Source organism: Mytilus californianus, unplaced genomic scaffold (genome assembly GCF_021869535.1).
Source record: "Mytilus californianus isolate M0D057914Y unplaced genomic scaffold, xbMytCali1.0.p SCAF_3, whole genome shotgun sequence".
NCBI lineage: Eukaryota > Metazoa > Mollusca > Bivalvia > Mytilida > Mytilidae > Mytilus > Mytilus californianus.
In genome coordinates, this window is record NW_026262679.1 from 35,474,789 (window position 1) to 35,502,040 (window position 27,252).

At 31.8% G+C, this 27,252-nt stretch overlaps 1 protein-coding gene across 3 annotated transcripts in view; it reads right to left on the reverse strand.

Moving 5' to 3' along the window:
* Positions 1 to 27,252, reverse strand: part of LOC127734449 (uncharacterized) — a 35,432-nt gene that overhangs the window by 5,401 nt on the left and 2,779 nt on the right. For 2 of the 3 annotated variants that reach the window (XM_052244316.1, XM_052244317.1), the window contains exons 4-17: positions 27,144 to 27,184; positions 25,074 to 25,968; positions 24,424 to 24,503; positions 22,334 to 22,405; positions 20,258 to 20,395; positions 19,490 to 19,612; positions 19,118 to 19,189; positions 17,610 to 17,749; positions 13,797 to 13,889; positions 13,376 to 13,462; positions 8,781 to 8,891; positions 7,256 to 7,445; positions 3,227 to 3,370; positions 2,271 to 2,356 (exon numbers count right to left, since the gene is read on the reverse strand). In XM_052244316.1, coding sequence (XP_052100276.1) covers positions 2,271 to 2,356; positions 3,227 to 3,370; positions 7,256 to 7,445; positions 8,781 to 8,891; positions 13,376 to 13,462; positions 13,797 to 13,889; positions 17,610 to 17,749; positions 19,118 to 19,189; positions 19,490 to 19,612; positions 20,258 to 20,395; positions 22,334 to 22,405; positions 24,424 to 24,503; positions 25,074 to 25,968; positions 27,144 to 27,184 — 2,272 coding nt within the window. The remainder of the gene's footprint in view (positions 1 to 2,270; positions 2,357 to 3,226; positions 3,371 to 7,255; positions 7,446 to 8,780; positions 8,892 to 13,375; positions 13,463 to 13,796; positions 13,890 to 17,609; positions 17,750 to 19,117; positions 19,190 to 19,489; positions 19,613 to 20,257; positions 20,396 to 22,333; positions 22,406 to 24,423; positions 24,504 to 25,073; positions 25,969 to 27,143; positions 27,185 to 27,252) is intronic. The other variant, XM_052244318.1, reaches the window with a different exon arrangement.

Genomic DNA, 27,252 nt, shown 5'->3' on the forward strand with positions numbered 1-27,252 from the left:
TTTAGTTTTTTACCAGAAAATTAAAATTTGTTTACAGTTTCTGCCTTTTCGGAAATAAGTCTAATTGTTAAATGAGTTTCACATATTGAAGCATGAAATGGTAATTATCTGAATAAATGATATTTATTGATAAAGAAACGAGGATTAAATGCTTATTTGAGTTAAAGGTTATCTTTATTTATCACATTTAATAATTTTTCTTTTATTTCATAAAATATGTTTTTATAGATATATTATACATATTTTAATAATACGAACTACTTCTTTTCAGAAACAGCCAGACTTCAAATATTTATTTGTAAGAATGCCTGATTAGATAAAGTAAAATAAATGAAAAAGTTGACATACTTTTTCTGCCATATGGCTTGACAACTTGTTATGCCTTTTCTACGATAGTGGGAAACAAATAGTACAGACAGCAACCAACAGCAACTGAATTACAGACTTCGGACAGGTACATAAGGAATGTGGCAGTTTTAAACGTGATTGTAACCGCTCAACCATCTCCTAATCAGGGAGAGATGTGTACCAACACAACATAAGAACAAACTATAAAAAATATTCTGCCGAAATATTATGTCTTTCAGCGATAATTTTTTTTTTCTCAAAGAAATAATTATATTCATTTTATTTGATATCGCTTTCCAGAAGTCTCTTACAAATAAGCCGTACAAGAAACACAGCAAATCAGTTTTCTGTGCATTTATATAAATCACACTTTGAGTTTCTTGTTATTTTTATATCAAAAAGATTTATTTAGTTTCAGTTATTTTGATCTATACCTTAAGTTTATTTACTTATAATTCATTGTTTGTCAAGTTTAATGATTGTCTCATTTGTAATCTGAAAACATTGGATTTTTTCTGCCATTTTATAATCTGCGCTTCTTCTCTTTTTTTTGTTGTTGTTGTAAAATATTGATAAATAGATAATGTCACATAGCTTTGTCAATATTGCAACCGTATCAACCCGAGACACCAATATAAACCCAAGAGCTCTGCGCGAGGGATTATATTGGTTGAGGGTTGGTACGTTGTCTGATAATGAAAAGACAAATCAAATACACTTTTTTATATAACTCAAATATATGTTTTTACGTGATTTGACATACGACAGATTAGGAGGTTGATAAAGCCTTTGGACCTGTTATTGATATCGATGACATGACGTATAAAGATTAGGGAAATGATAAACATTTGAGACCGTGGCCAATATCGATATTATCACGGATATTTGATACAACACGATTGTCATTGATTGTATTACATATACAATTTACTTGTGTCCATATCTAAGTGTACAATAAATTGTTTTATCGTTAAGATGATAATTGGAATTCACAGTAATAAACAATGATTCATTTGGGAAAAGCCCATCTAAGTCCGTCTTATATTTTTTAAGTAACTATTTTAGTGCACGCCCGTTGTAGCCTTCATGAGTCAACTTCATCTCGTAAAACCATATCATTTCAACTAAATCAAATCGCAAAATTTTAAGGATCTGGAGTTTTAAGTGGATATCTGAAGAAGAAAAAAATATCTGACTAGAACAAGAAATTAAGTTTGAGTATTTGTCCATTTTTTACCCTTCATGACTTGTAAAAGGTCATAACTACGGCAATGTGTTGTATTTATCTAGCCACGAGTTCATAGGAAAACTGTTTAAATTCTGAGTATAAATGTTTTACACGTTTAAATTTTGATTTCACTTCACTTACATATGCTCAACTTCGTACTAGATTTAGCTTTCCAACATTTTTTATTCAAGCGTCACTGATGAGTCTTGTGTAGACAAACGGCACGGGGAATCAGGCGAAATATGCATATGATACCGATTCCAATCAGCAGGACTAGACAGGTGTTTATGAAATATCATCAAATGTCACCCGGTTTGGAAGACAAACATAAAAAATCTTAAATGTATCCAAAAACCAAAAGGGCATACACAAGTTTAAAAAATCCTTGTAGGTCAAATCTGCCTGCTAGATTGCAACCTTAGCTTCATAACATTAAATTGATTTATAAACTGATTATGACCCTAAGAAATAATCATTTGAATTATATTGATATTGCTGCAATTGTATGTGCCGAATAAAACCCTCAGGTAGTAATAGTAAATCAGCAATAAATCGGAGCCAATTTTTGTAATGTTTACAATTCCGTTTTCGATTTCTGTGCACACAAGGTGTATTTATAAAATACTAAATGATTTGGAAACCAAAATCAAACCAAAACGAGTGTTATTATTAATTTAGTATTAATTATTCTTACAACAACAGATCCATCCTGTTTTACTTTAAGTACAGTCCCAATTGCCCCAGGTCCACCATCTGCATTGTCAAATGTCCAATCATTTCCTAATAGTGAAAAACACACAAGCAAAGTTAAGAAATGCAGTTTTACATTAGAAGTGAAGTAAGGATATTTTGTATAATTAAAAAGTGACCCAAGATTATAGCTTATACTGTAAAAATGAGAGTATGATAATTGAATTAACCAAATAGACTTAATGGTATTGTCCCTTTTTAAATCCTTATTACTGAACTCGTTAAGGGAATACAATCTATATGCTCAATTGTGTGTTTTCTTATTTGTATAATTTTTTAATGCGTCTTAGTAATGAAATTTCGCAAATACAATTCTGTGACCACTTAAAGATTTCGACCCAAAAAACATTTATGGGTTGTAAATATCAAATTGCTGAAATATTAATATATCGTATTTCATAACAGCTGGTTTTGGAACTATAAAAAGTATGTTTACTCGTCTGGCGTACCAAATTAGAATCCAAGTATCTTTAATGAGTTTTTACCACATTTCTGTCGTAAATATGTCTTTGCTTGTTGTTCCTCAAATGCCACTATTCTTGAAGCAACATAACTCTATTTCATATATTTAGTATATATCTGTCTGAACACTTTTATGAACAGAACATGTTGTAAAAGTAGCCTTTATGACACTAGATACACAAGTTTACAAAATATATGTACTCAATAGTAAAAGATTCTTCTGTTTATCGAACTCCTCCAGTACTTTAAAAAATGTGCGACATAATGTTAATAAACTGAAGGACGGTTCAAAAAAACAATATACCCTCTGCAACTTCGTTGCGTGAGGAATACCAAAGAAATTTAGTAGGACTAAGGTATGTTTATTTTTTTTTAACAAAGAATCCCTATTTTCAGTACAAACGTATCATTTTCAAAAGATTTTCACAGTTAAGATACCTCTTGTCACTTTACATCCAACGGCAACCATTTCATCAAATAACACTCTGGGTTCATGTACTTTTTTAATACTATAAATATGGTTTAGTTCGTCGTAGATATATACGTTTAAATGACCACTATCCCATTCTACCCAAACCGCTTCTGAAATAGAAATTTAAAAATAAGCAACATAAACACGAGATTTAACTTAATATATCTTCATTCAAAATAAAACATAAATATCATGACATTAATATTAGGAAACTAAACTTCGAATTGACAAATTACAAATCAAGTAGTAATTTTGACCAGCAGCGATGTATCTATTTCAACAGGTACTAAATGAAGAGCACTACCAAATCTTTTAAAAAGAAAGCAATACTATTTTATTCTTACTTAACATTATACTACATGATCTTAGATGAATTCGGTCACTCTTGTTACGTCCCTTTTTGAAATTTTACTCTCAACGTATTCGGGTATTTTATGCATCCTTGACTTTCAAATGTTTTGGTTTGATCAATCTTGATGAAATGAAATCCAGGATATCAGTTCAGACGCACGAAATTTATGTTATCTTAATTTTATAATTAACAGGAAGACAATGTTATTTTGTTTTCTCTAGAAACGGTTAAAAAACAGGGAAGTTATTTAGAATATTCATTCAGTTATTGTCTTTTAAATGGTCTTTTTCATTTTCTTTCGCCTCAAGATTTTTACCTGAAGATCCCTTATTTTAGTAGCTTGGTTTCTCAGTATGAAACTTATAAATATGTATGCAACTTTCACTGCTGAAAATACAATAATCATCTTGCTAAAACTATTTTATTTTATAAAACTCAAGATGACTGTCGGTTATTTGTGTCATCGGGTTGTTATCTCAATGACGTAGACCAAGGATCGACTGTTATTCATACTGTAAACTCAGAAATTATTGCGTGCATTTTTTTGCCATTTTTGAAGAATGAACAAAAATGCGAGATTAATTATTGCGATTTCAAGAAAATCTGCATACAAATATATGTATCGAAATTCAGAATGCGAGTTCTTATTATTGCGATACTCACTCAATCGCATTATTCGCATTAATAAAAACCTCGCAATAATTTCTGAATTCACAGTAATAAGTTATTTGACTGAATTTAAGATTTGGAAATATCAAAATGGATTTAGACAATCACAGACGTAGGTTCCAGTATTCCACTTGTTTTTGGTATAAGGACAATAACAATCTAGTAGATGTGTAACCTTTTATCGGGTGAGGGGGGATAAAATATGATAAACTTTCCCTTGTTACCTAGGAACAAGTGAAAAATAAATGTTTTGTTACTTAAAAAATTTCCCTCCTATAGTACGATACTAATAATTCCAATACAAAATTGATTGATTAATTGATGCTATTGTGCTATTTTGTGGTGGTCAGTTTATTTTGGTGGAGGAAGCCGGAGAGAACCACCGACCTTCGGTAAGAAAAATGACAATCCTAGTCAATTAAGATTGGAGTTGAGTGCACCTGCAACATGCGGGATTCGAACTCACAACATGTTGTCAGACTAGTGATACAGTAGTTCCGACTACTTTTTCTATAAATTTTATCCAAATATGTACAATAAAAATTCACTAGTACCTGGTGTCACAAAACAAACAGTTACATGTAGTCGATCAAAAAATAATCAAAAGCAATTCAACAAAAGTTTGAATATGTTAATTCTATTACATATCAACTAGTATAGTTTAGAACTAATACGATATTTCTGAATGGTTATCTGTTACTTTAATAACAGGATTGTCTGATATAAAATATTTTTCTAATAAGTTCTTTTCTCAGATTTAAAAGATAAAAAAAGTGAGAGATGTGTTTTTCTAAAAATGTTTTAAAATAGTCTACTAAATTGAGTTTAGCTTGAGGATCCAACAATACGATTTTTTTTCTTTCATAGATACTAAATCTTGCTATACTCATAATAACATCTGCGAATTAAAAATTCAAACCGTTACTTTTCTTCAAAAAACCAATCGGCATCGTTTGGTCAAAATTAAGCGTGTTTACAAACATTTCATCAACATTGCACATACAATTTGTTAAAAAATCTTTCAGAAAATCATTGAATTGTGACAGATTGACACAATTAATGAACATATGTTCTAAATCTTCTCTAAATTGTTTACACACCGGACAAGTGTCATTATCAGACATGTTACATTTCAAAAGTTCGACTACTTAGACCACTCGGCCACCGAGGCCCCCTCCAATACAAACAATACGATATACTATTTTACATATTGAAAGCTTAGTCCGAGGATTTATGACAATGTCCTTAAAACAAAAATTATCTACAGTATTTCAGAGATATTTCATTAACCCCATCGATCGTAATGGTAAGCAGTTCCTTCTTAAATAGTGGCCATCGTTCTGCTGCTCAATATAAAGTCAAAATATGATGGGAATTTGATTTCAGCGATGTCACAAACGAGGGGAGTAAAAAGGGATTTTGTTTACGATTAGTGATATCTTTTCATGGTCGGATGTGGCATATTTATTCCATAAACGGCAACCAAATCGTTATGGCATTTCGAAGCATTGCCTTCAACCATTACGAACACTTTGTTCAATATTTCTTTTTTTTAGCAGCGAACCTTTGTAAAAAAAATCATAATATAAAACACTGCCTAGGAATTTCGTATTAACTTCGAGATAAATTAATCATATGCGGTTTTGCTTGAACATAAGAATGTAAAATTTACAACGAGAGTATTGGATTCAATTTTTTGGTGATAAAGTTTAGTTATGAAGTCACCAACACTGTTAATTTTTAGATGTAGGTCAAGATATGAAGCCGAGTTTACTGTAGCTGTCGTATCCTTTATTTCAAGTTCAAATGAATTGATGTGATCAACACAAGTCAACAAACTTTCAATTGTTCAATGACAGGACACCATATAAAAAGATAGATTTGAATAGTGCTAGCTTCTCTTCATTTTTTTAGAAGCCGTTATATGACGTCTTCTCATACTTTTAAACGAACAAATTGGCGAGAAGATCAAACTTGGTTCCAATAGGTATCTCCAATGTAAGGAATGCTTTTTCTTTGATATGGAGGCCTTTAAGTATGTGAGTAATGAGAAATAAACTGAGTTAAACGCTATAGCTTTATCAAGATAATCCTCTCAACTGGGAGTAAATAAAGGATCCATACATTTTAGTAACAACTCTCCTCCGAGTAACGACAGTTGACAAGAAAACCATTATAGTAACTGATATTTGTCAAACTCATTATTTAAGCACCATAATTTCTCATTTCCCAATTGTTGACAATCCTTAATTAGCTGTTGTTATAAATTCTAAATTGTCTCTTAAAAACGGTTTTTGTATCAAAATAGACCTTTTGCACGGTTTTCGGGACAATTTCTTTTTGTTTAAACCAAGTAGCATGCTCTCGTATTTTTCAATTACGTAAACCAAATCATAACAAATAAACATCAATTTGATTTTTGTAGATCGTATATAGATAGGTTTTCTCATAATTTGTTAACAATCTTAAAAGATCAAGGGGGTAACTCGTGGTGTTGCTGTGGTGCTGTCTATTTAATAAAACCCAAATATTTTTCCTTCAATGGACATTGTTTGCTGAGAGACACGGATGGGAGATATAAATATGAAACATAACACAATGAACAGTGCGCACATTGCATATTTGAAAAATGAAAATAACACTGTATGTATGATGTGTCATAAACGCCTTTCTGAATTAGGCTTCATCCGGAACGATCAAACCAAATATTTGAAAGCCGAGGATGTATAAGAACTTGAATACTGGAGAAGCTATTTTATGACCAAAAGGCCATAAAAGAGAATCCATCTAAGGTGAACTTTGCTTGAGGGAGTTCTAACCTTAGTTTCTTAAAAATGTCCAAAAGGAGAATTTAAGAAAGGTATGTTATAGATCATGTCTACTGAGCTGATGACTTTGGACACTAACAGGCTTCCAGCAGCCATATCGAATCAGAGGTAGTATTTTATTTTTTTTTTTATTTTATGAATCTTACTACTGCCTGGTTCTTGTCCAACAACTGTTCCTACAAGACCAGAATCCTGTTCCTGAAACCTCCAATCCTGACCACGTCGTACTCGGTCTCCAAGTTGTAGTGTTAGACACACCAGTTCATTATATAAACCTCTATTTCTATCAGTACACATTGGTTTAACAAACTCCAAAACTAAATCAACACAGTCATCCTATGGAAAAATAAATTGGTTATCATTGCATCATTTATTTCTATATTAACTAATATCTACAAAGAAAATGAGAAGAGACTTTAAATAGTATCTATATATAAATGGTTGCCTCTGGATTTTTATTCTCCTAGGTGAGCGTCATCTTTAGTTAAAAAATTGTAGGGCTTTGGGAATGAATTGTATAGGCATTATTTCCACAGATAAGTCAAACTAAATAATGAACTATAAAAATAACAAATTTCACTAGGCATGTTGTCTCTTTGACACATTCCCCATTTCCATTCTCAATTGTATTATGTTATATTCAGTATATAGAATCATCAAAACATTTACTAAATTTTATCATCGGTACAAGGACATCATTCGTAAATATAAATCAAAATGCAGACATCTTATACATTCAGGTATTTCACATCCAATCTTTTATGGTAATATTCTATACAAAGCACAAAAATGTCGACATTGACCTCAAAAGCTAACCAAACCTTTAAACAGACTTATTCAGATGGGATATAGTTACGATACTGACGTCAGGTCATTAAAGATGGCATATTTTGGTATTAATATTGATTCACTCAGAGGGTCTTTGCGTCGGAAATAAAAACACATTTATTCTAAAACCAGTTGTTTGCATGATATGGGTTATGTTCTTCTCATATATTTTATGATGGTATGATACTAAACCCCCAACGGGAAGGATTGTGTTTGATTTTCATATGATGAAGACATAATCTTTCAATCAGTTTAATTGAGGTCTGGAGCTGGCATGTCAGTAACTGATAGTATTCCTTTGTTAATTTATGTATCATTGTCATTTTGCTTAGTTTCTTTTGTTACCTATTCTGACATCGGACTCGTACTTCTTTTAAACTGAGTTTTATTGTGCGTATTGCTGTGTGTTTGTTTATTCTATATTGGCAAGAGGGATAGGGGGAGGGTTGAAATCTCACATAACATGTTTAACCCCACCGCATTTTTGCGCCTGTCCAAACTCAGGAGCCTCTGGCCTTTGTTAGTCTTGTATGTTTTTTAATTTTAGTTCATTTATATGTTTTGGAGTTTAGTGTGACGTCCATTTTCATTGACCTAGTACACATTTTTGTTAAGGGGCCAGCTGAAGCCCGCCTCCGGGTGCGGGATTTTCTCGCTGTGTTGAAGGCTAATTGGTAGCCTTCGGCTGTTTTCTGCTCTTTGGTCGGGTTGTTGTCTCTATGACACATTCCCCATTTCCATTCTCAATTTTACTTAATTTAATCTGGTAGATGAGGAAGTGATACAAAGTTCTTCATATTTTATAATATAATAAATATCCATCATAAAGTAAATCAAACGTACATTTGCATTGTCTGGATTTGATGTTCTTTGAAATATTCGTAATCTGACATCTTCAGCGGTTGGATTAGGATTGGTGTGTCTTAAATCAGACGCTACTTGTGCTGCTAATATCTAAAACAAATTAGGCAATGTCTTTCATTATGTAAGATAACTATCCAAATGTGTTCTTACATATCTGGATACGGAAGATACATTAAAGCTTATCAAAATAACGTAATGTTTTCTATACATACTGATTCGTATATCATGTATTTATTCTCACTTGTTAATTCTTATTTGTGCATTTCTTATGAAAGTTTCTGTTATGTACAAATAGCATAAAGCATTAATTTCACGCAATGATTAGATATCCCTTTCCAGCAGAAAAAGGATTTTTAATTGCAGATTATCATTTTTTTATGTTTAAGCATTGGAAAGCATAACGAAGCTTGACATTGATTCCAGATTTGACCCTTTGTTTTTGTAAACTTTCTCATTTAACTGAAAACTGAATGCAAAATAACCGATTTTATTATGACGTAACAATGACATCACAAATGGCACTCATGTAAACTGAAGACAGCAACGTATTTATTTATCACAAAGAAATTAATATATTTTTGAAAGTTCAGAAGAATTTCAATATTTTTACAATTTCGGGGGCCAAATAATGACCGGCTCATTTCGTACATTCTATTTCAAATTCATTTATTGATTATAACCATATTTAATTGGATGCAAGAAACAGTTCCTAAACTTAACTTAAACATGTTAGAAATATGTCATCAACACTGAACATTTCTAATCATTATTTAACTGAAATACCTTCCAAACAAATTATTTGGAGATGACATTGTCTAAATTTAAGCTTGCAATTGGGTGGTGGATAAAACATTATAACACTACTGCATTCAAAGAATGAGAATGAAGAATTGAAAATGCCGTTGAAGATAAAATGGAATTAATCTGTCGTCTTGAATCTCAAATGATCAGTACAGGTTAACTAATGTCCCCTATATTTGTTTCACTCACATGGTCAAAATATGAAAGTTGCCAATTCTACTAGAATTGAATATCAAAGAGTGTATATCATATACTTAAAATATTGTTCCACAAAGTCATATATTTCCATATAATTCCAGTACTATTTATCACTACATATTGCTGTTAAAGACGTTTCGATACAAAATTGAACACATCTTTTTGACAATTTTTGAGGGACATTGATAGCTTAAATTAATTAATGTATATTCGAAAGACAATACATAGCTTTTCTTCCAGCTGACTTTCGAATTAGGTTAACGATGCCATTTTAATACATTTTTGAGATGAATATTGTCAAAATCTGTCAAAATTGCGGTTTTTGGATATTGATTTGTTTTGAAATAAGCCATAATATATTAAGAACCTTAAAGTACACATATCTGGCTGTGATACAATGAACTTAAGTAAAAGATTCAAAGATTTTTCATAATTAGGGATATTACCTAAAATTATACTGATTTACAGGTTGAAATAACTCCCCTAAAAAAGGGGGGAATGTGTCAATGGGACACAGAAGATGCCCCCGCTTGCATATAGCGTTATAAAGGGAAATAACTTAAGATCGGTAAAAGTGACCTACCCAAATTCGTACTTGATCTGAGTTTTGTGGTAATAAGCATTGTGTATAAGATTTGGTTTAGGCAAACTAAAGTTAGAGAACGGAAACCAATTTCGGGACGATGAACATTGGCTGAGCAACCCAAACAGACATAAATGGTTGACGTGACAATAATGGGGATCCGGCAGCCAAAAATGCGTAACGATACGTCACAGAAATACAGCCACAACTATGGAACGCCACAGCTGTCTTATGTGGTACTTTGATATTACGTTATGTTGTTTTATCATTGCTTGATGATATTTTGTCTTTATATAATATTGTTTTGACATTACAAAATGATGTTTTGATATATCTCAATATGGAATAGTCATTACTTTATGATATTTCGATATTACATGATATGGTGTCGTATTGACTTGATATAGTTTTGTCATTACTCGATGTGGTTTCACCCTTATTTAACGTGGTTGTGTCATTAGGCAATGGGGTTTTAACATTACTTGATGTGTATGTGGCTTACCGTAATGTAGTTGTTTCATTACATGATATGGTTTTGTTATTTCGTAATGATGATTTGCCCATTCTTTATATGGCGTTAACATGACATAATTATGTTTCAAGATTTGACGATTTTACACTACATAATGTGTTCGTTCAAGTAATTGATGTGGTTCTGTCATTCTTTGATGTGGTTATCACGTTACTTGATAAGGTAAAACCACGTGACCATTTTGATAAAACTAGTTCTATTTTTAAAACCGATTTCCATGTTTTATGGGCCTCGGATGAGTGTGGCCATCTATCGAGTTAGAGTTCAAATTAAAGTTCGTGTTAAACTTCGAGTTAGTCTTCGATTTAGAGCTAGAATTCAAGCCATAATTAGAATAAAAGATCGAGTTAGCATTGAGTTTCTAGTTTAACTTCGAGTTTGAGTCACATTTAAATGTAGAGTTCGAGTCACCTTTTGAGGGTATTCGAATTAGACCCCTACCATAACCAGGGACATTGAAACAGGACAACATAAGAAAAAACTGTGAAAATCAGTTGCAATTGGCTTATTTCAATAGATCGGTATGACTGGGTAATATAAATCCATCAAAATCCGGGGGTGAACTCAGATGCTCCGGAAGGGTAAGCAGATCCTGCTCAACGTGAGGCACCCGTAGTGTTATTTGTGAAAGTACTAACCCAGTGATTTGGTCTAATTTGGTAGGTCACATTCGAGGAAAAGAGGACGGGATTGTGGTTACGACAATTGGAACATATCCGTCGTAACTTGTGAAACAGATATTCAAAAAAGTTTTTTTTTCAATTTAGTGCGATGTATATCAGAGAATGCAATTTATAAAAATAAAAGATTGATATTCGTATATGTTCAAATGATCATACACGTTAAAAACAATCGGAGAATTCTTATTTTATAGAATTGATGCTTTGTCGCCTAGTCCGATTCTCTCGTTTCCCTGTATCTTTAGTGTGAGTTGATTAAAATTGTCTCATTTGTAGGCAATAAAGTGCAATTCATTTGAATTGTGTCGAGCCTGCTATATTCTGTCGTCGGTAGTGGCGTTGGCGTCTTCATCATTTAGATCGTTTAACTTAGGTTTCTCATTGTTTTACATTTGTCATTTCGGGACATTTTATAGCTTACTATGCGGTATGGGTTTTGCTCATTGTTGAAGACCATACAGTGACATATAGTTGTGAGTTTTTACGTCATTTGGTATGTGGTGGAGAGTTGTCTCATTGTTCTTATTTTTATATTAGTTTTATTGGCCGTAAATATTACCGAATTAAACTGTTTTGTCATGATACATTTGTAAACCTCCATGAATTATTATGAAACTTGTATAGGAATTAATCTTCAAGATCAAGATAAAGAATCTACAGAAAAACAAATTTTCAAATTTTGTTTTTTACCTATAAATGGACTTTTTACAGTCAACATTAAACTTGTCCATTGACAGCAGCAATCTCAGGCGGGACACAGGGTTCCGTGGAATCCTTCACGAATTTATCATAATACTGCTTCCATTTGAGAACTATGGATAAAAACGGCCGGACCAAATGGTTTTGGGATACCCCCCTTATATCCGATATATTGTTTATTTTTTAGCACTTTTTTCTTATTTTTGTATGCCGTTCCCCTTTTTCATACCAAATAAATCTGAACAACAACTCTAACTTTTATGAACATTAACTCAATGGATAGCGACACTCATCCGAAGTACATTAAACAAACGACATATGGAAATCGGTTTAAAGATAGAACTATTTTTTTCCAAAATGGTCACGTGGTTTTACCTCATCAAGTAATGTGATAACCACATCAAAGAATGACAGGACCACATCAAATACTGGAACGAACACATCATGTAGTGTGAAATCGTCAAATTTTGAAATATCATTATGTAATGTTAAAGTCGTATAAAGATTTGGCAAATCATTATTACGAAAATAACAAAACCACATCATGTAATGAAACACCTACACTACGTTAAGCCACATACATATCAAGTAATATTAAAACCACATTGCCTAATGACCCAACCACATTTAATTATGGTGAAACCACATCGAGTAATGACAAAACCATATTAAGTAATGACAAAACCATATTAAGTAATATCAAAACATCATTAAGTAATGTCAAAACCATATTATGTAAAGACAAAATATCATCAAGGAATAATTAAACCACATAACGTAATTTCAGATACCACATAAGACAGCTGTGGCGTTCCATACACAACTGTCACTCGACCAGTATACATTTGAATATAATAAGAACTGTATATAAGACTGTACTGTATTCTTGAATTTCACTGTGTTATAATAATTACAAACGAGGGACAATGTAAAATTTTATCAATAAATATGCACAGGTAGGACAGTCAGTGTTAAGACACCAAATTGAAATCCATATAACTCTGCCTAGTTTAGTGAAGTAGTATAAACATTAGAAATTCTCCCATGAAATCACAAAAGGAGCATATAAAAGTATATTTACCAGTACTTGGGTCAATTTGACTAGTCGATGGAGTTCATTCAAATGGATTATTTTACCTTTAGTCTCACGTACTGCCGTTTCCATTACCTTAAATAAATTTCAGGTATTTCTGGATGTTTAAAATAATCCATTATGTGTGTAAAAAATGGGAAAATTATTTCCCACAGAGAACATTTTCTATAAAACTCGTATCAATTATTTCAATTTTGCTTTTCTTGTTATGTTTTTTTTTTTTACATGTCTCTTATATATTCGTTTTTCTATTTTTTCTGTCATTCTTTCTTATTTTGACTAACACAATAATTGAAAATAGCTCTTGATTAAAATGTGTATTTAAATATATTGTATGATCTTATTTGTTTTGTTAAGAGTATTTGAAAACTATGGTATTGTATTATGCAACATATAATATACGACTTACTTCGTTTCGTGTATTTTCTCCAATTGGTACATAAAAGATTTTGATTGAATGGCTTGCTATCTGTAATATTGTACCACTCATTTCGGCTTGCTTCTGCATTAGAAAAAAACCTTTTTTCAGTGCCAGAATAACAGCATGTTTTTTTACAAAAAAATCAGTATATAAAATTAATTCATTTCAAAATCTCACAACCCCTCACTTCCTTCCCTAAATAAAACGACCCACAACTAAGCTGTCATATCTTATATCACTGAAATGATCTCAATTTGGGAAATTTTTATAAGCATCAACATTAAACAAGTACTATCCTTTAAAAAGATATCCGATGCATCCAGATGGGAGCATATGTTTAAAACCATCATTTTCATGATTTTTTTATCCTACATAATTTCCCTAAATTTGACGGCTAAAGTCTGACAATTCTGAAAACATTTTTATTCCTATCTGAATTAATGTATTGATAAAGAAACTGAAATTTCCCTTGAAAAATGTCAAGGGAAGATATTTTATGGCACTCAAGCTAACATAGCCAAATTGCCCTCATATTCTTCAGGTCTAGATCTACTGAACCTGATAAAAAAACATTATCTTACCTCCTACTACACTTCTAGAAATATCTTAGGTTAAAAGCAAACACATGGAGACCCTATATATTTAAAATGGGGTTAGTGCGCGTGTTTTATTTAAATATACGGTTAGTAGTGGTGTTACGTCCTTTTATAAAATCAACGCGGCGTTGAGGAAAAATCTGAAACGTTTCGCCCTGACAACAGATGAAGAAATTGACGATGAACGATTGAAATAAATGCAGAAAACACATTTAAACTTACAAGATGTTGTTGTTGGCACTTGTTTTTGTATAGCCCAATGGGATTAGGTTCTTAATATTGAAGACTTGATCACTTTGATAGGCCACTAGTCGAAAACACCTTTCCAATCTCCTATCAATCATCAGTAAATTAAACAATCACATGTGGTAAATTTAGCACGTGTATAAACATCTGATACCAGCACGTGTTGTCGGCCATAACCTCGGTCAAACATTCTTAACTTAACAGTTAATTTGATCCAACATTTCTTAAAAATTTCACAAATAAATCTCCAGAATTTTGATTTTGAGAATGCAATCAGTGTAAGAGGTTGGAGGGAGGTCAAGTTGAAAACTTAAAACAAAATATTTTTTTTTATGAATGACAGAACTTTTATTGATAAATTAATTGAGAAGGAATAGGATGGCAGTGCTAATAATTTTTAGAATATTGTTTACATGCTATATTTGAAAAAAAAATATTCTAAAACCATGAGAGATTTGAATAGTGTCCAAATTGAATTGAAAATGATATTTTTTTCCAATTTAAAGATTATGTATAAGCATGCAAGTTATAGTATAATTAATGGAAATAACAATATATCATATAATAAAGATTCAACGGGCGTATGACATTTGCGCCGATTTTTGAAATTTTCATTCTTTCATTTGCGCCGATTTCATTTTTTCATTTGCGCCGATTTTATATTTGCTCCTAACTACATTTACAGTTTAACACAGGTGAGTAAATATTTGTACATGTACTATACCTTGAATGTATATTGGTAAAATCTGGTTATAAACGTTGTTCACTTATGTTGAAGTTAAGAAAATCCAGGCCGTTACGTACGTTAAAATGCGAACTTTAGAAATGCCCGCATCAGTACGTTAGCCAGAGAAAGAAAAGATGGACTTCGTTACTGACAATTACGACAAATATAGAGACGAAATCACAAGAAAGGAATATATTAATTTAGATGTGTTGCCTATAAATACTCGGCAAGATTTATGATTTTAAAAATGCAAATGAAACAAAAAATCGGCGCAAATGAAATGCAGATCGGCGCAAATGCAAAACGCCGGATTCAACAACAAAAAATTGACAACTGTTCTCAATTCATTTACAAAGAATTATCTATAATTTATCCAAATTTTAATGTTTGTACTGAAAGCAGTTTCAGAGATTTCAATTTAAATTGAAAACTTAAGAATATCATCTTTTGGACCGCAAATTTACAAAGTACTTTTTGCGTTTTTCATTATAATATTCAGTGTACAAGAACTATGCCATGTTCTTTGCAAATAAAATCATTTTAGAGAAATGAATGTGTTCCCACCTTATAATCTATCCTGCAGTGATATGGAAATTGAAATTACTGATCTGAAATTCTACATGAAATGAAATGATGTAGTGAATTTTATATATTTGTAGTCTTTTAGTTTACAATATGCAAAGGGTTCAGAAAGTATTTTTGTTTATACTGCCCTCATCTCTATCCTTTCGTTAAAAGACGTAGTGGGAATTCAGTTAATCAATTTAAAAGTAAGTTTCAATAGATGCTTCATAAAAAGTAAGTTAATTTGTCATATATTCATATATAACTTTCTAATAAATATATAGGAATATTTGCTGATTGTAGATCTACTTGACTCTTTTTCAAATTTATTTATAAATTACTAAAAAAGATAAGAATTAAGAACTATTGGATACCTTTTAATTTAAAAAATGGGGTCATTACTATGTGCAATATTCCTGTAGAAGACAAGAGATGAATATAAATTTCAAAAAAGGACAAGTAAAATGGGCAAATATTCCTGTATGCAAAGGATCAATTAATAATTTTTTCTGTAATTTTACTTAGAAATAAGAATTTTTTTAATCATCCTTAAGTTATTTATGGCTATAAAAACAGCAGAAACCCTGCCAAATGTTATTTGATAAATAATCATATAAGTACTGGAGTAATGATGCTTGTTTTACAAGTTGACCCATGCTGTGTTTGTCTACATAGTAAACACACTTATCAGCATTCGTTATACATGCTCGTTTTTTATATAGATTAGACCGTTGGTTTTCCTGTTTGAATTGTTTTACACTAGTCATTTTGGGGCCCTTTATAGCTTGCTGTTTGGTGTGAGCAAAGGCTCCGTGTTGAAGGACCTATAATTGTTAACTTTTTATACATTAAGACTTGGGTGGAGAGTTGTCTCATTGGCACTAATACACATCTTCATATTTATATTAATTAAACCTTATCATCATAATTTATCATTTATGTAATGTATTATTCCTTATCTTGTTGTTAAACGACATTTCCATGGGTAATTCAGTAGCTTCAAATCTGCAATATCTTAATTTTTTTCTTTTTATTCTGAATAAATGGATATCAATTATTTCTTCATAAGCTTTGATCTCTCATTTCAACCTTCAGGAGTTATTATTCTCATCATACTGTATCACAAAAGTAAATATATGAAATATATAAATTATTGCTCTTAATTTATATTTTCTTTAACAAATTCTTTACTTTGTTATTATTCTATGTTCATAATAACCGTCATGGATGCTGGGTTGCTAACTGTTGCTAAGGAGGGCGCCCGGGGCATACCAGTGAATAGTGGAAAGGTGTAGTGCCACATTTTAAGATAAATTCGTTACACACTGTGTTACTAATAAGATTTACCTGTAAAGACGACATAAAAGGAAAATATGGCAGCGCACTAGAAACCTTCTAGTTTCGAAACAATTTAGCAATGGGGATAATGACCACTTCACTACCTTCATTATCATTTATCTGAATATTTACATCTTTAAGTTCGATTTAACTTCCGTTAAATTTGTGTATTTTGTATGTATTATATGTATATTTTAAGTCATTGGTCTGAATATTTATAAACACTTTTACATTGTTTGCAAAGTTTATAATTTTTTTTCTTTAATATTATTATTCTTATTATTTCTATTATTTTCAAATTATTAAATTTTTGAAAAAAAAAATATGTACATGAAAATTTCCTGTTAAATATGATGGATCAATGCCAAATTCTTTCTCCTTGTCTGTGGAAGTATTTCCAGACATTTCATCAGTAAAGACTATCATATATCCAGGAACTTCAGTTTCCAATATCTGTGATGTAGCACCAGCTTTAGTGAGAAAACAAAATATGTCATTATACGGTAGTATGGTAGTTCAAATCTTGAAATAAACTTGACAGTTCATTGTTCAATAATAATAAAAATTACCATTATACATCAAGAGTCAGTATACAGTTTTCAACAATACAAGTGTCTACACAATATGTTAAATTTTCAACCATGAAAACACAAATGAAAACCTTTAAATTGTTAATGCATATTTCTCTAATTCTTTGGCAATTTAAATGGGCACTAGCTGCGAGATATATTTTTTTTTATAAAATATGATTTTTTTTGTTCAATCATTAATAAAAGTGGAATAGTGAAATAATAATTCGCTTTTAGCAGCCAGTATTGTCTAATTTTGTCAAAATAAGCAAATAAATATTGATGATGAATTATTCACTTGCAAGTGAATAATTCGACCTCATTGAATCCGTATTCATGTGAACTTCAATTTAACCCCTTAGATAAAGTTGGATAACGCATGAATTGTGTGCATGTTTGTTTATTTAAAGGAAAAGAGTGTCAACATTGAAAGTAAACAAAGGTAATTCATTTAATTGACTGAAAAAAATCATTCTTATACAGGTCAAAATGATGATTAACATATATTTTTAATCTATAAATGAAATTAAATAGACCTAGAAAAATCCAATTGCACGAGTTGCGCTATCTATTTACATCTTTATTTATGTTTATATCCCTTATATGGGCATCGGTGGTTTTCGGGAGGTCAACTCGACAGTTAATTAGATGGCGTTTAGACTAAAATACACACAAAACGAAGCTACATATTATCGACCCTATGCCCTGTAAATTGTTTATTTTAGATTTTTTATAATTTGGATAAATGTTTTACATTGTTATATAACAAATATGAGAATTTGAGTCAAATCGGTGAACATGAATTTGACAGCTAGTGCCCCTTTAACCCTTTCTGAACCCATTTTTTTTTTTAAATCTAATCAATGTATTGATGCGGATGATCTCAGTAGTAGATGATTGGTTAAGTTAAAAGATTATAAATTTTATCTTTTACTATGCGGAAATAGTTCCACCTTCAGAAATTGTTGCTCAAGTTGTTTACCATTATATATGAATATATTATACTTCAATAAATTCAATGTTCTTGATTAAAAGTGGTTTTTTTTTATGTTTGCTTCCATCAGATCCATATATGCATAAATGAAGTGTGTGTGCATCAATTTCGTAAGTGTTTGACGTAGAAATCAGGAATGTTACGGGAAGCACTCGAAATTAAAGTATTTTGGTTATTCAAATATGAAAATTTATTTAAGAAATGACTGCAATATTTTCTGTTTATGAAGAAATAACATCAAAAATGTGGTGCACACTGAATATATATATATTTACCTCCAAGTACACCAGCAAGTCCCATTAGAAATCCTCCAACTAATGGCGCTTCTCCTTCAGGTCGCAGCTGACCTTAAAAGAAATTGCATGCGTATTTCTGATCTGATCTTATATCATCTTATTTAATGACTACTGTTAAATTTTGTGGGGACCAATTTCGTCAACAGCAGGTACTGTCTTTTAAATTTCTAATATTAACTTTTGTCTGTTCCTTTTTTTTCTATTATACATCATCTTGTCATCTTTTACTAAAAGCATTCATTTTTGGCGTACTGTGATAGTTTAAAGCTTTGGTTATACATGGTTTGGTTATACATGGTTTATTTATCAGCATATTTTAAGGAAGTTAGACTTCATTGCTATGATCCTTACTAATTTGCTCCAAGACTAGGTCATAATTAGATGTTGATTCGACAATTAATCCAGATTTCCCACCAAAAACAGCCAGGCCAATGTTATCTTCTAACCATCTTGTCATTCTAACTTGTTTAATGCCTAAAAATAAACAGAACAAATTATTACTTTAAAGTTAGTCTAGGCCTCACTCACAACTGCCTCTGTTACTGTTACAGCAGTCCTACTTTAATATTCAATTTGACAAATCCAAAAAATAAATACGTTGTACACTATTATACTTATAACACTACCAAGAGAAAAAGTTGAAAAATGTTGGTTTAATACCGTAATGGGTTTAATGAGTAACGAATCAGGGATTACTTACCCTGCATAAAATTCGCCAATTTTTAAATTAAGAAAACTAAACATACTACACAGAAAAGAATTGCAATATATGTTTCGCCGGCCTTCTGACTTTTGCTGAAAATTCACAGTATATAAAACGGACGGTAATGCGACATATTGGACACTATTTCTCCGCCTTTCATGAATGAAAAAGAATAAACAAATATTGACATTTGAACAAATTCGTAGGTTTTATTCAGTAATATGTCATGCTTAATACCTGAAATCTACGCCAGAATTTGCTATTCGAAATCCAATTTTGGTTAATAACCCTTTTCCGTCTATTTCTTATTTGATATAAAATACACAACATACAATGTGCATAAATATTTAACATAAAGTTCAATATTTTGAAACGGAACACATAAAAATAGAAATTTATTCAGTTAAAGTACATACCATTAACATACTTTTTTGCTGCTTCGATCATTGTAGTAAATTTTTTGCCTCGCATTCGTCCAGAACAATCTAACACCAAGGTAATATCATGTCCGTGGCTTCCACGTTGTATTTTTCCAGACTGAAGCTTAACTAATGCTATAAAAAAAGTTTGCATTGTCATGTTTCCTTGTAACTTCAATAACCAGTCGACTGAAGAATTTGACCATTAGACTTATATGTATATATATATTGTTTTGTTGAACACTTTTGCTGTTTAAAGTTTCTATCTGTCTATTGTAGTTTTTAAGATTTAAGGCAAAATGGCAAATAGATTGGTAAAAATCTTCGTTAAAATACAATAACTCTAATAAGGAGTCGACTGACGATTTCTGCTATTTGGCTTATTTGAAAATCTTGCCTTGCTGATCATTTTTCCTGGTTAAATAAAATTGAGAATGGAAATGGGGAATGTGTCAAAGAGACAACAACCCGACCAAAGAACAGAAAACAGCCGAAAGCCACCAATGGGTCTTCAATACAGCGAGAAAATCCCGCACCCAGCGGCGGGATTCAGCTGGCCCCTTAACAAAAATGTGTACTAGTTCAATGAAAATGGACGTCACACTAAACTCCAAAACATATAAATGAACTAAATTAAAAAAACCATACAAGATTAACAAAGGCCAGAGGCTCCTGACTTGGGACAGGCGCAAAAATGCGGCGGGGTTAAACATGTTTTGTGAGATCTCAACCCTCCCCCTATACCTCTAGCCAATGTAGAATAAACAAACACACAGCAATACGTACAATAAAACTCAGTTTAAAAGAAGTCCGAGTCCGATGTCAGAATTGGTAACAAAAGAAGCTAAGCAAAATGACAATGACACATAAATTAACAAAGGACTACTAGCAGTTACTGACATGCCAGCTCCACACTCCTCAGTGTCTTCTATCTATTATAGGCAAAAATGGAAGAAAAAAGAAGTAAAATTCATCATTTTAGGGCAACATCTCCTATAGGAAGTTGTCTGACAGTTTTGACGTAAATAGACTATAATAGGTAGAGTTCAACATTCTCAATATTTTTGCCCCTGTCAGATTTTCTTTTTTTTAAAGCGGTTTTCAAAATAATAAACAAAAATTAAATTTTACCCCTATGTTCTATTTATAGCCATGTCGGCTATGTTGGTTGGCAGCCAGTGTCATCGGAAACATTTTTTTAAACTGGTCACTCCAATGATGATTGTGGCCAACTGTGATCTTTGTAAAAGTTAACGGACGACGGACGATGACGGACGCCAAGCGATGGGAAAAGCTTCAAGCCAGGTGAGCTAAATATAGAAAAGGGATTCTGGCTGGCACAGGAAGCATCTGCCCAGTTATACTACTAAATAAATAATAATAAAAAAATAATGCTATTTACATCCTTTTGTTCCATTAAAAAATATGACATTGGTTCCCTTATTAAACCACTTTTATAAGACTTTTTTTAGAGGTGCCCAATCGTATCTTCCTGCAAACAAATAACCCAGTTTTATTGTATTTTTGAACCACAAAAAGCAAAAGAATACATTTAAGGGGCACACTCAAAGAATTCGGTTCAGTGAAGCTTCATCCAGCCTCATCTGGTATGGCTGGGGTCAACTGTCCAATGATATCACAAAAAAAACCATTTTGATATTGTTCACTCTTTTGATCCCTATAATGAATAATCTTTCCCTCTGGAACCCTATTTAAAACTATTTATTATGGGTGTACAATTATTTCGTTTAAATCAACAATTCATATAGCTGTAGGCAGTAAATTATAACAAAACCCAATTAAACCTAACAAATTATACCCCTTAATGGACCACCATCCCCAACCCCGCACAAACAAATATGTAATCATAACATACTGTAGAACCTTACGTTCACCAGACTTGCAGTTTCTGGGAGTTGTCACGGGTATGTATGTGTGGTTGTATGTAAAAAGAAGTGAGAAAAAACAATGTCTCCAAAATTAGTTCGTGCGAGTTAAATATTGTTGTTCTATACTGAAATAAAACCACATAAATAATGCAATATTTGGAGGATAATAACATTTTTTACTCACAGTTTATTCTTAGTTGCTCAGAATATGCATACCACTCTCTTATGTTTTGCGGTTGGCTGATGTTATCTGGATCTGAAAGAAGATATTTCAAAAACTCCAATAACACTGTCCAAAAGAAGCTCGTTGTAGAATTGGGATAGAAAGTCGTTGATGGAATGTATTGACGGATGACTAGATTGGTCATACAAGTGTCGTTCTTCCACGATTAATTAGAACTCGTCCTGCTTTTTATGCGTTATATTATCATGATTTATAGTTTAACTTATGACAAAATTATGTAAATAATTCCTGTATAAATTCAAATATATAGCAAATACTCTTTTTTTAATAGTCCTACCCTATGAAGAGTACGTTAACGACCCTAAATCAAAGTACTGAAGCACTGAACATCGGATGACCGCAAGTTCTTGTGGATGGTCACAATCACTTGTCTCAGAAAAAAAATCAAATCTCTATACCTGAAAGTGAGGTTAAGAAACATAGATATAGTTTTTTTTCCGAGACAAGTTCTTATATGGATGATGAATAAATGACAGGGAATTCAACCTCACCGTAATAACTATTATATTGTAGTGATATAATCATTTGTCATCAGTATCATGACTCTGGTTTGTTGTTATATATTATATTAATATTTGTATATAACAGTAACATGTATATATAATTTTCATCCATTTATATATCATTCTATTCTACTATTCTAATAATAGTGCAGTGCAAGTGCATGGTGGACACTCTTCTGTAATAATTCGACGACAAAACATTTTCATATCATTTATCTATGTTCTTAAAAATTATTTTCATGAATATTTATTGATGAAATTGATGTATAACAAGCGATAAGGAATGTTATTTTGCGTTCGGTTATCAGTCAAAAACGAAAGTCACGTGGGTAGAAATGTCTGTGGCAACAATACGCCGGAATGCCCTCACGGTCATCCGATGTAAAAACAATCTATACCAGAGTATACTTTAAATAGAATAAGAAACAGTCATGTTTATGCATATCAATAATAAAATAGATATACATTATAAGGTCAATGTCAGAAAAATATCGACTTTTTGTATAAGACTAAAAAAACTGTGGAATGGCGGACCTTACCGAGCCCATCAACTCTTTCGTACTGAAAACAAAAAAGTTGATATTTTTCTGAAATTGACCAAATATTGTTTTTATGATAAAGCTAAAACTGGCTACAATTATAGTAATGAAAAGGTTAACACAATAATAAAACGTACTTTCCATCCCTAAACGAATCCGAAAGTATGAAAAAAAATGATGTGATATGAAATCGACATTGCACGAATTATGACTTTGTTATTAATATATTTGGCAGGAAAAGACAACAGGTAGTGTTTTAGATGTATTATAAAGACATTGATTATATTCGTATCTGGGTTTGTTTTTTTTTTTGGTTCTGACAATGGAAATATTTGACAAAAATATTATGTCTGTTATCTTTGGGACTAATACCAGTTCGCGTAATTATAGTTTTAAACAACTAAAATGATTCTTTTGATGTTTCAGTATTGACATTCTGTATAAATTCTCTCTGGGTATTGCACCAGATCGTGTCTGCTTGCACAGTTTTTAACGTTTTATGAATTTACTCCAAGTACCGTCTCCGATATTAGTATTTGCATATCAGTAGGTAATTTGAGCCTGCTTTTAGTATTTGCAGGCATTCTTTGGTATGGTAACAATGTTTTACTTGCACCAGTGTTTTTGTTGACTACTATACTTGTATAATAGAGTAAAGTATTAAAACTTTTTTCTGACTTGGTTTTTAGCAAACATTCTTTTATGTACTTCTTTCTGTGTTGCTGATATTTCACCGATTGATATTAAAAGGATAGTGGGTTAATGTCGCTACATGTTCCAATGTATTTCCCAAGCCAGGGCCTTAGTCTGTGAATGTCTTATAGAGACTTTGGTGTAGATGTCAGATTTGTACTAATCTCTGTTAAATTTAATCCCCTCCCCCTTTTTATGCCATGCCGTATATTGATCTTTACTGTCTTTGTGTTATTGTCTCCCTGACGTATAACCCACATCTAATTCTATGAAAATTCTATTTGTAATAACATACTTAATCCATATACTTGGTCTTCAACGAATTCGAATTCGTGCAGTTTACTCATTGGTGGTAGTTCATTCATATTTGGCTTCCTGTAAAAACAGTAAGCATAATACTTTTCCATATGAATACAGTTGAACTGACTGAATCTTTTCTAAATTTGGCTTTTCGCTCTTGCTGTATATATATATATAGTTTAAATAAGTCTAAATTGAAAACAACGTTCAAACCTATGATTGCGTTGGATAAAAACCGCAATTTTTATACGTGTGCATGCAAAACAAATTTCTTGGTAGAGGGTCTAAATAGAGCACAAACAACATTTTCCAAAAGACCAAAAAAGTGAAAAAAGTATATTTAAACAAAACGCATTTGACTAACAGGTCGAACAACGGATGTTCTTTAACCCTGCTGACTGCCATTGGCGATTGCCAAATAAACTGATCACAAGATGTAACAAAATGGATCTTTATTTAATTTATTAATTCAATAATACCAAACAGAAAACAATAAACTTGCGGAAAAGATGATATACCGCAAACATGAGGTGCAAAAATTTGTACACCATATCCGGATTTCGACAATAAATGTCTCGGTAATAAATTTGATCAAAATAAATTATAGGTTTACTCATTTCGATATTCAATATATATTTTACAAACCTTTCCGCTAAAGAACTTTTAACTTTGATATTAGAAGTTGGAATAAGTTCTGTTGGAAGCTGTAGGTCCGACTTGACACTATTTCCTTGAAAGCATATATCCTTGCTATGATAAGCAACACGATTATCAGAACTCATTTCTGAACGTTTTTGTTTATATCCAAAATCATTTTTGCATACTATTTTCACATGCCTAGTTAAACCTGCATCTTCAGACTCGGTTCCACATCTTCTTTTGGTGTCAGTTGAACCTGTCTTGTCCGCAAAATGTTGATTTGGGATCCTGTTTATATTAATTTGAATAGAGTCATCGCTTTGTAAACGCTGAAGTGACAAGTCTGTACTCAGTGAAACATTTCTCTTTTCTTTGATATCTGAATCATTTATATTCTCATCTAGTTGTGTTTCCTCGGAAGACAATTTGTCTGTGTTGTCTGAATTGTTAGTTCTATTTGTTTGTACTTTATCCAATGAAGGGTTCTCTTTGACTTCAAACTCATTTTTTCTACCAAAAGGTTGAGCATCCACAGCTGAAGTGTGACTAGAAATTCCACATTTAAAATGAATATTTGTAGATTCTGTAGACTCGATGGAAACGCCATCATCTGAAAGATCTTCGATGTCTTCAATAATCTTCGGCGAATTTTCTATAACTGTACATTGCTTGATAGGTTTTAATACAGTTGTGTTTCGTAAACTGTCCCCATGACCGGTTGTTTTCACTAATTTAACATCACGTGACTTAGTGTTAAATGTATAAAGTTGAAGTTTTTTAATGTCAGTTGTAAGCTGTCCAACATGTTCGAGCAATGTAACCACCTTGTTCTTGACTTCTTTCAATGCACTATTATGTTTTCCGTATTTGTCTTCCAGCACCGTTAATATAACTTCCAGTTCTATGATTTAAATAATAAGATTTTGAGTAATTGTTTTAAGTAAGAAATTATTGGAAGCTTTGAACATATCTAATAAGAAATAGATATAAAACAATTTCTTTACTGGATAAAAGAAAGTCTCCATACTCCATTACGTTGTTCGGTGTTTTATAATGGTTTGTGGGTGTGTTGGTTTGGACCTCCTTGAATGCTTATGTCCATGCCAATAAAACAGCATGGTTATTACATGATTGAAAAAAAATCATATTTTGTTTTCTAAACAAAATTTTAAAAAAAGAATGGATAAAACTATCAATAAATGACACACAATCACTACACACCTATAAACCTAACTCATAAACCAAATGAACAACTCTTGTATTTCTGTTCTTCATCTCAAAGTCACAGTTAGACCTTCAGCATAGTGCAAAAACTCTTAACTCGCTACGAAATGGACCCTAGTACCTATTTGATCGGAATTATTTACTAAATGTCGAAAACATTACATCTGTGCATTGAAGAATACAGATGGGGATTATAATTTGTATCTGGCATTAAAATTGCAGATACAGTCTTATATTGCCCGACAGGAAACGATTGTAGCACACATAAGATAATCTATGTCAAGAAAAAATACCCTATTCCTGTGAAAAATAAGAGCATACATCTCAAGCACGGGGAAATCTTTCGGCGCCTCCACACAGCACGAGAGGCAAAGTCTGTTATCGAGAGACAAAGTCTGCTAACGAGAGGCAAAGTCTGTTAACGAGAGGCAAAGTCTGTCAACGAGAGACAATGTCTGCTTACGAGAGACAAGATAAAAATAAGGAGATGTGGTATGATAATCTATGTCAAGAAAAAATACCCTATTCCTGTGAAAAATAAGAGCATACATCTCAAGCACGGGGAAACCTTTCGGTGCTTCCACACAGCACGAGAGGCAAAGTCTGTTATCGAGAGGCAAAGTTTGCTAGCGAAAGGCAAAGTCTATTAACGAGGTACAATGTCTGCTAACGAGAGACAAGGTCTGTTGATATGGTAATAAATTTGGTTTGCATTGTGATTGTTTTTAATCTTGAATTGACATATCATAACTTACTCTGAATAAAGAAAAAGATAATCATTCCTAAATTACAGTTATTGTATTTAGTATATTTTTGTTGTTATAGTTTTATTACAGTCCTTTTCATACTTACTCTCAAAATGCATTTTATCCTGATTGTTGACCGCGTCTCCACTAAAAACAAAATAGTATGAAATCATTTTTAACGAAAACGTATGTATGATTAGCACTTCGTTTCCAGC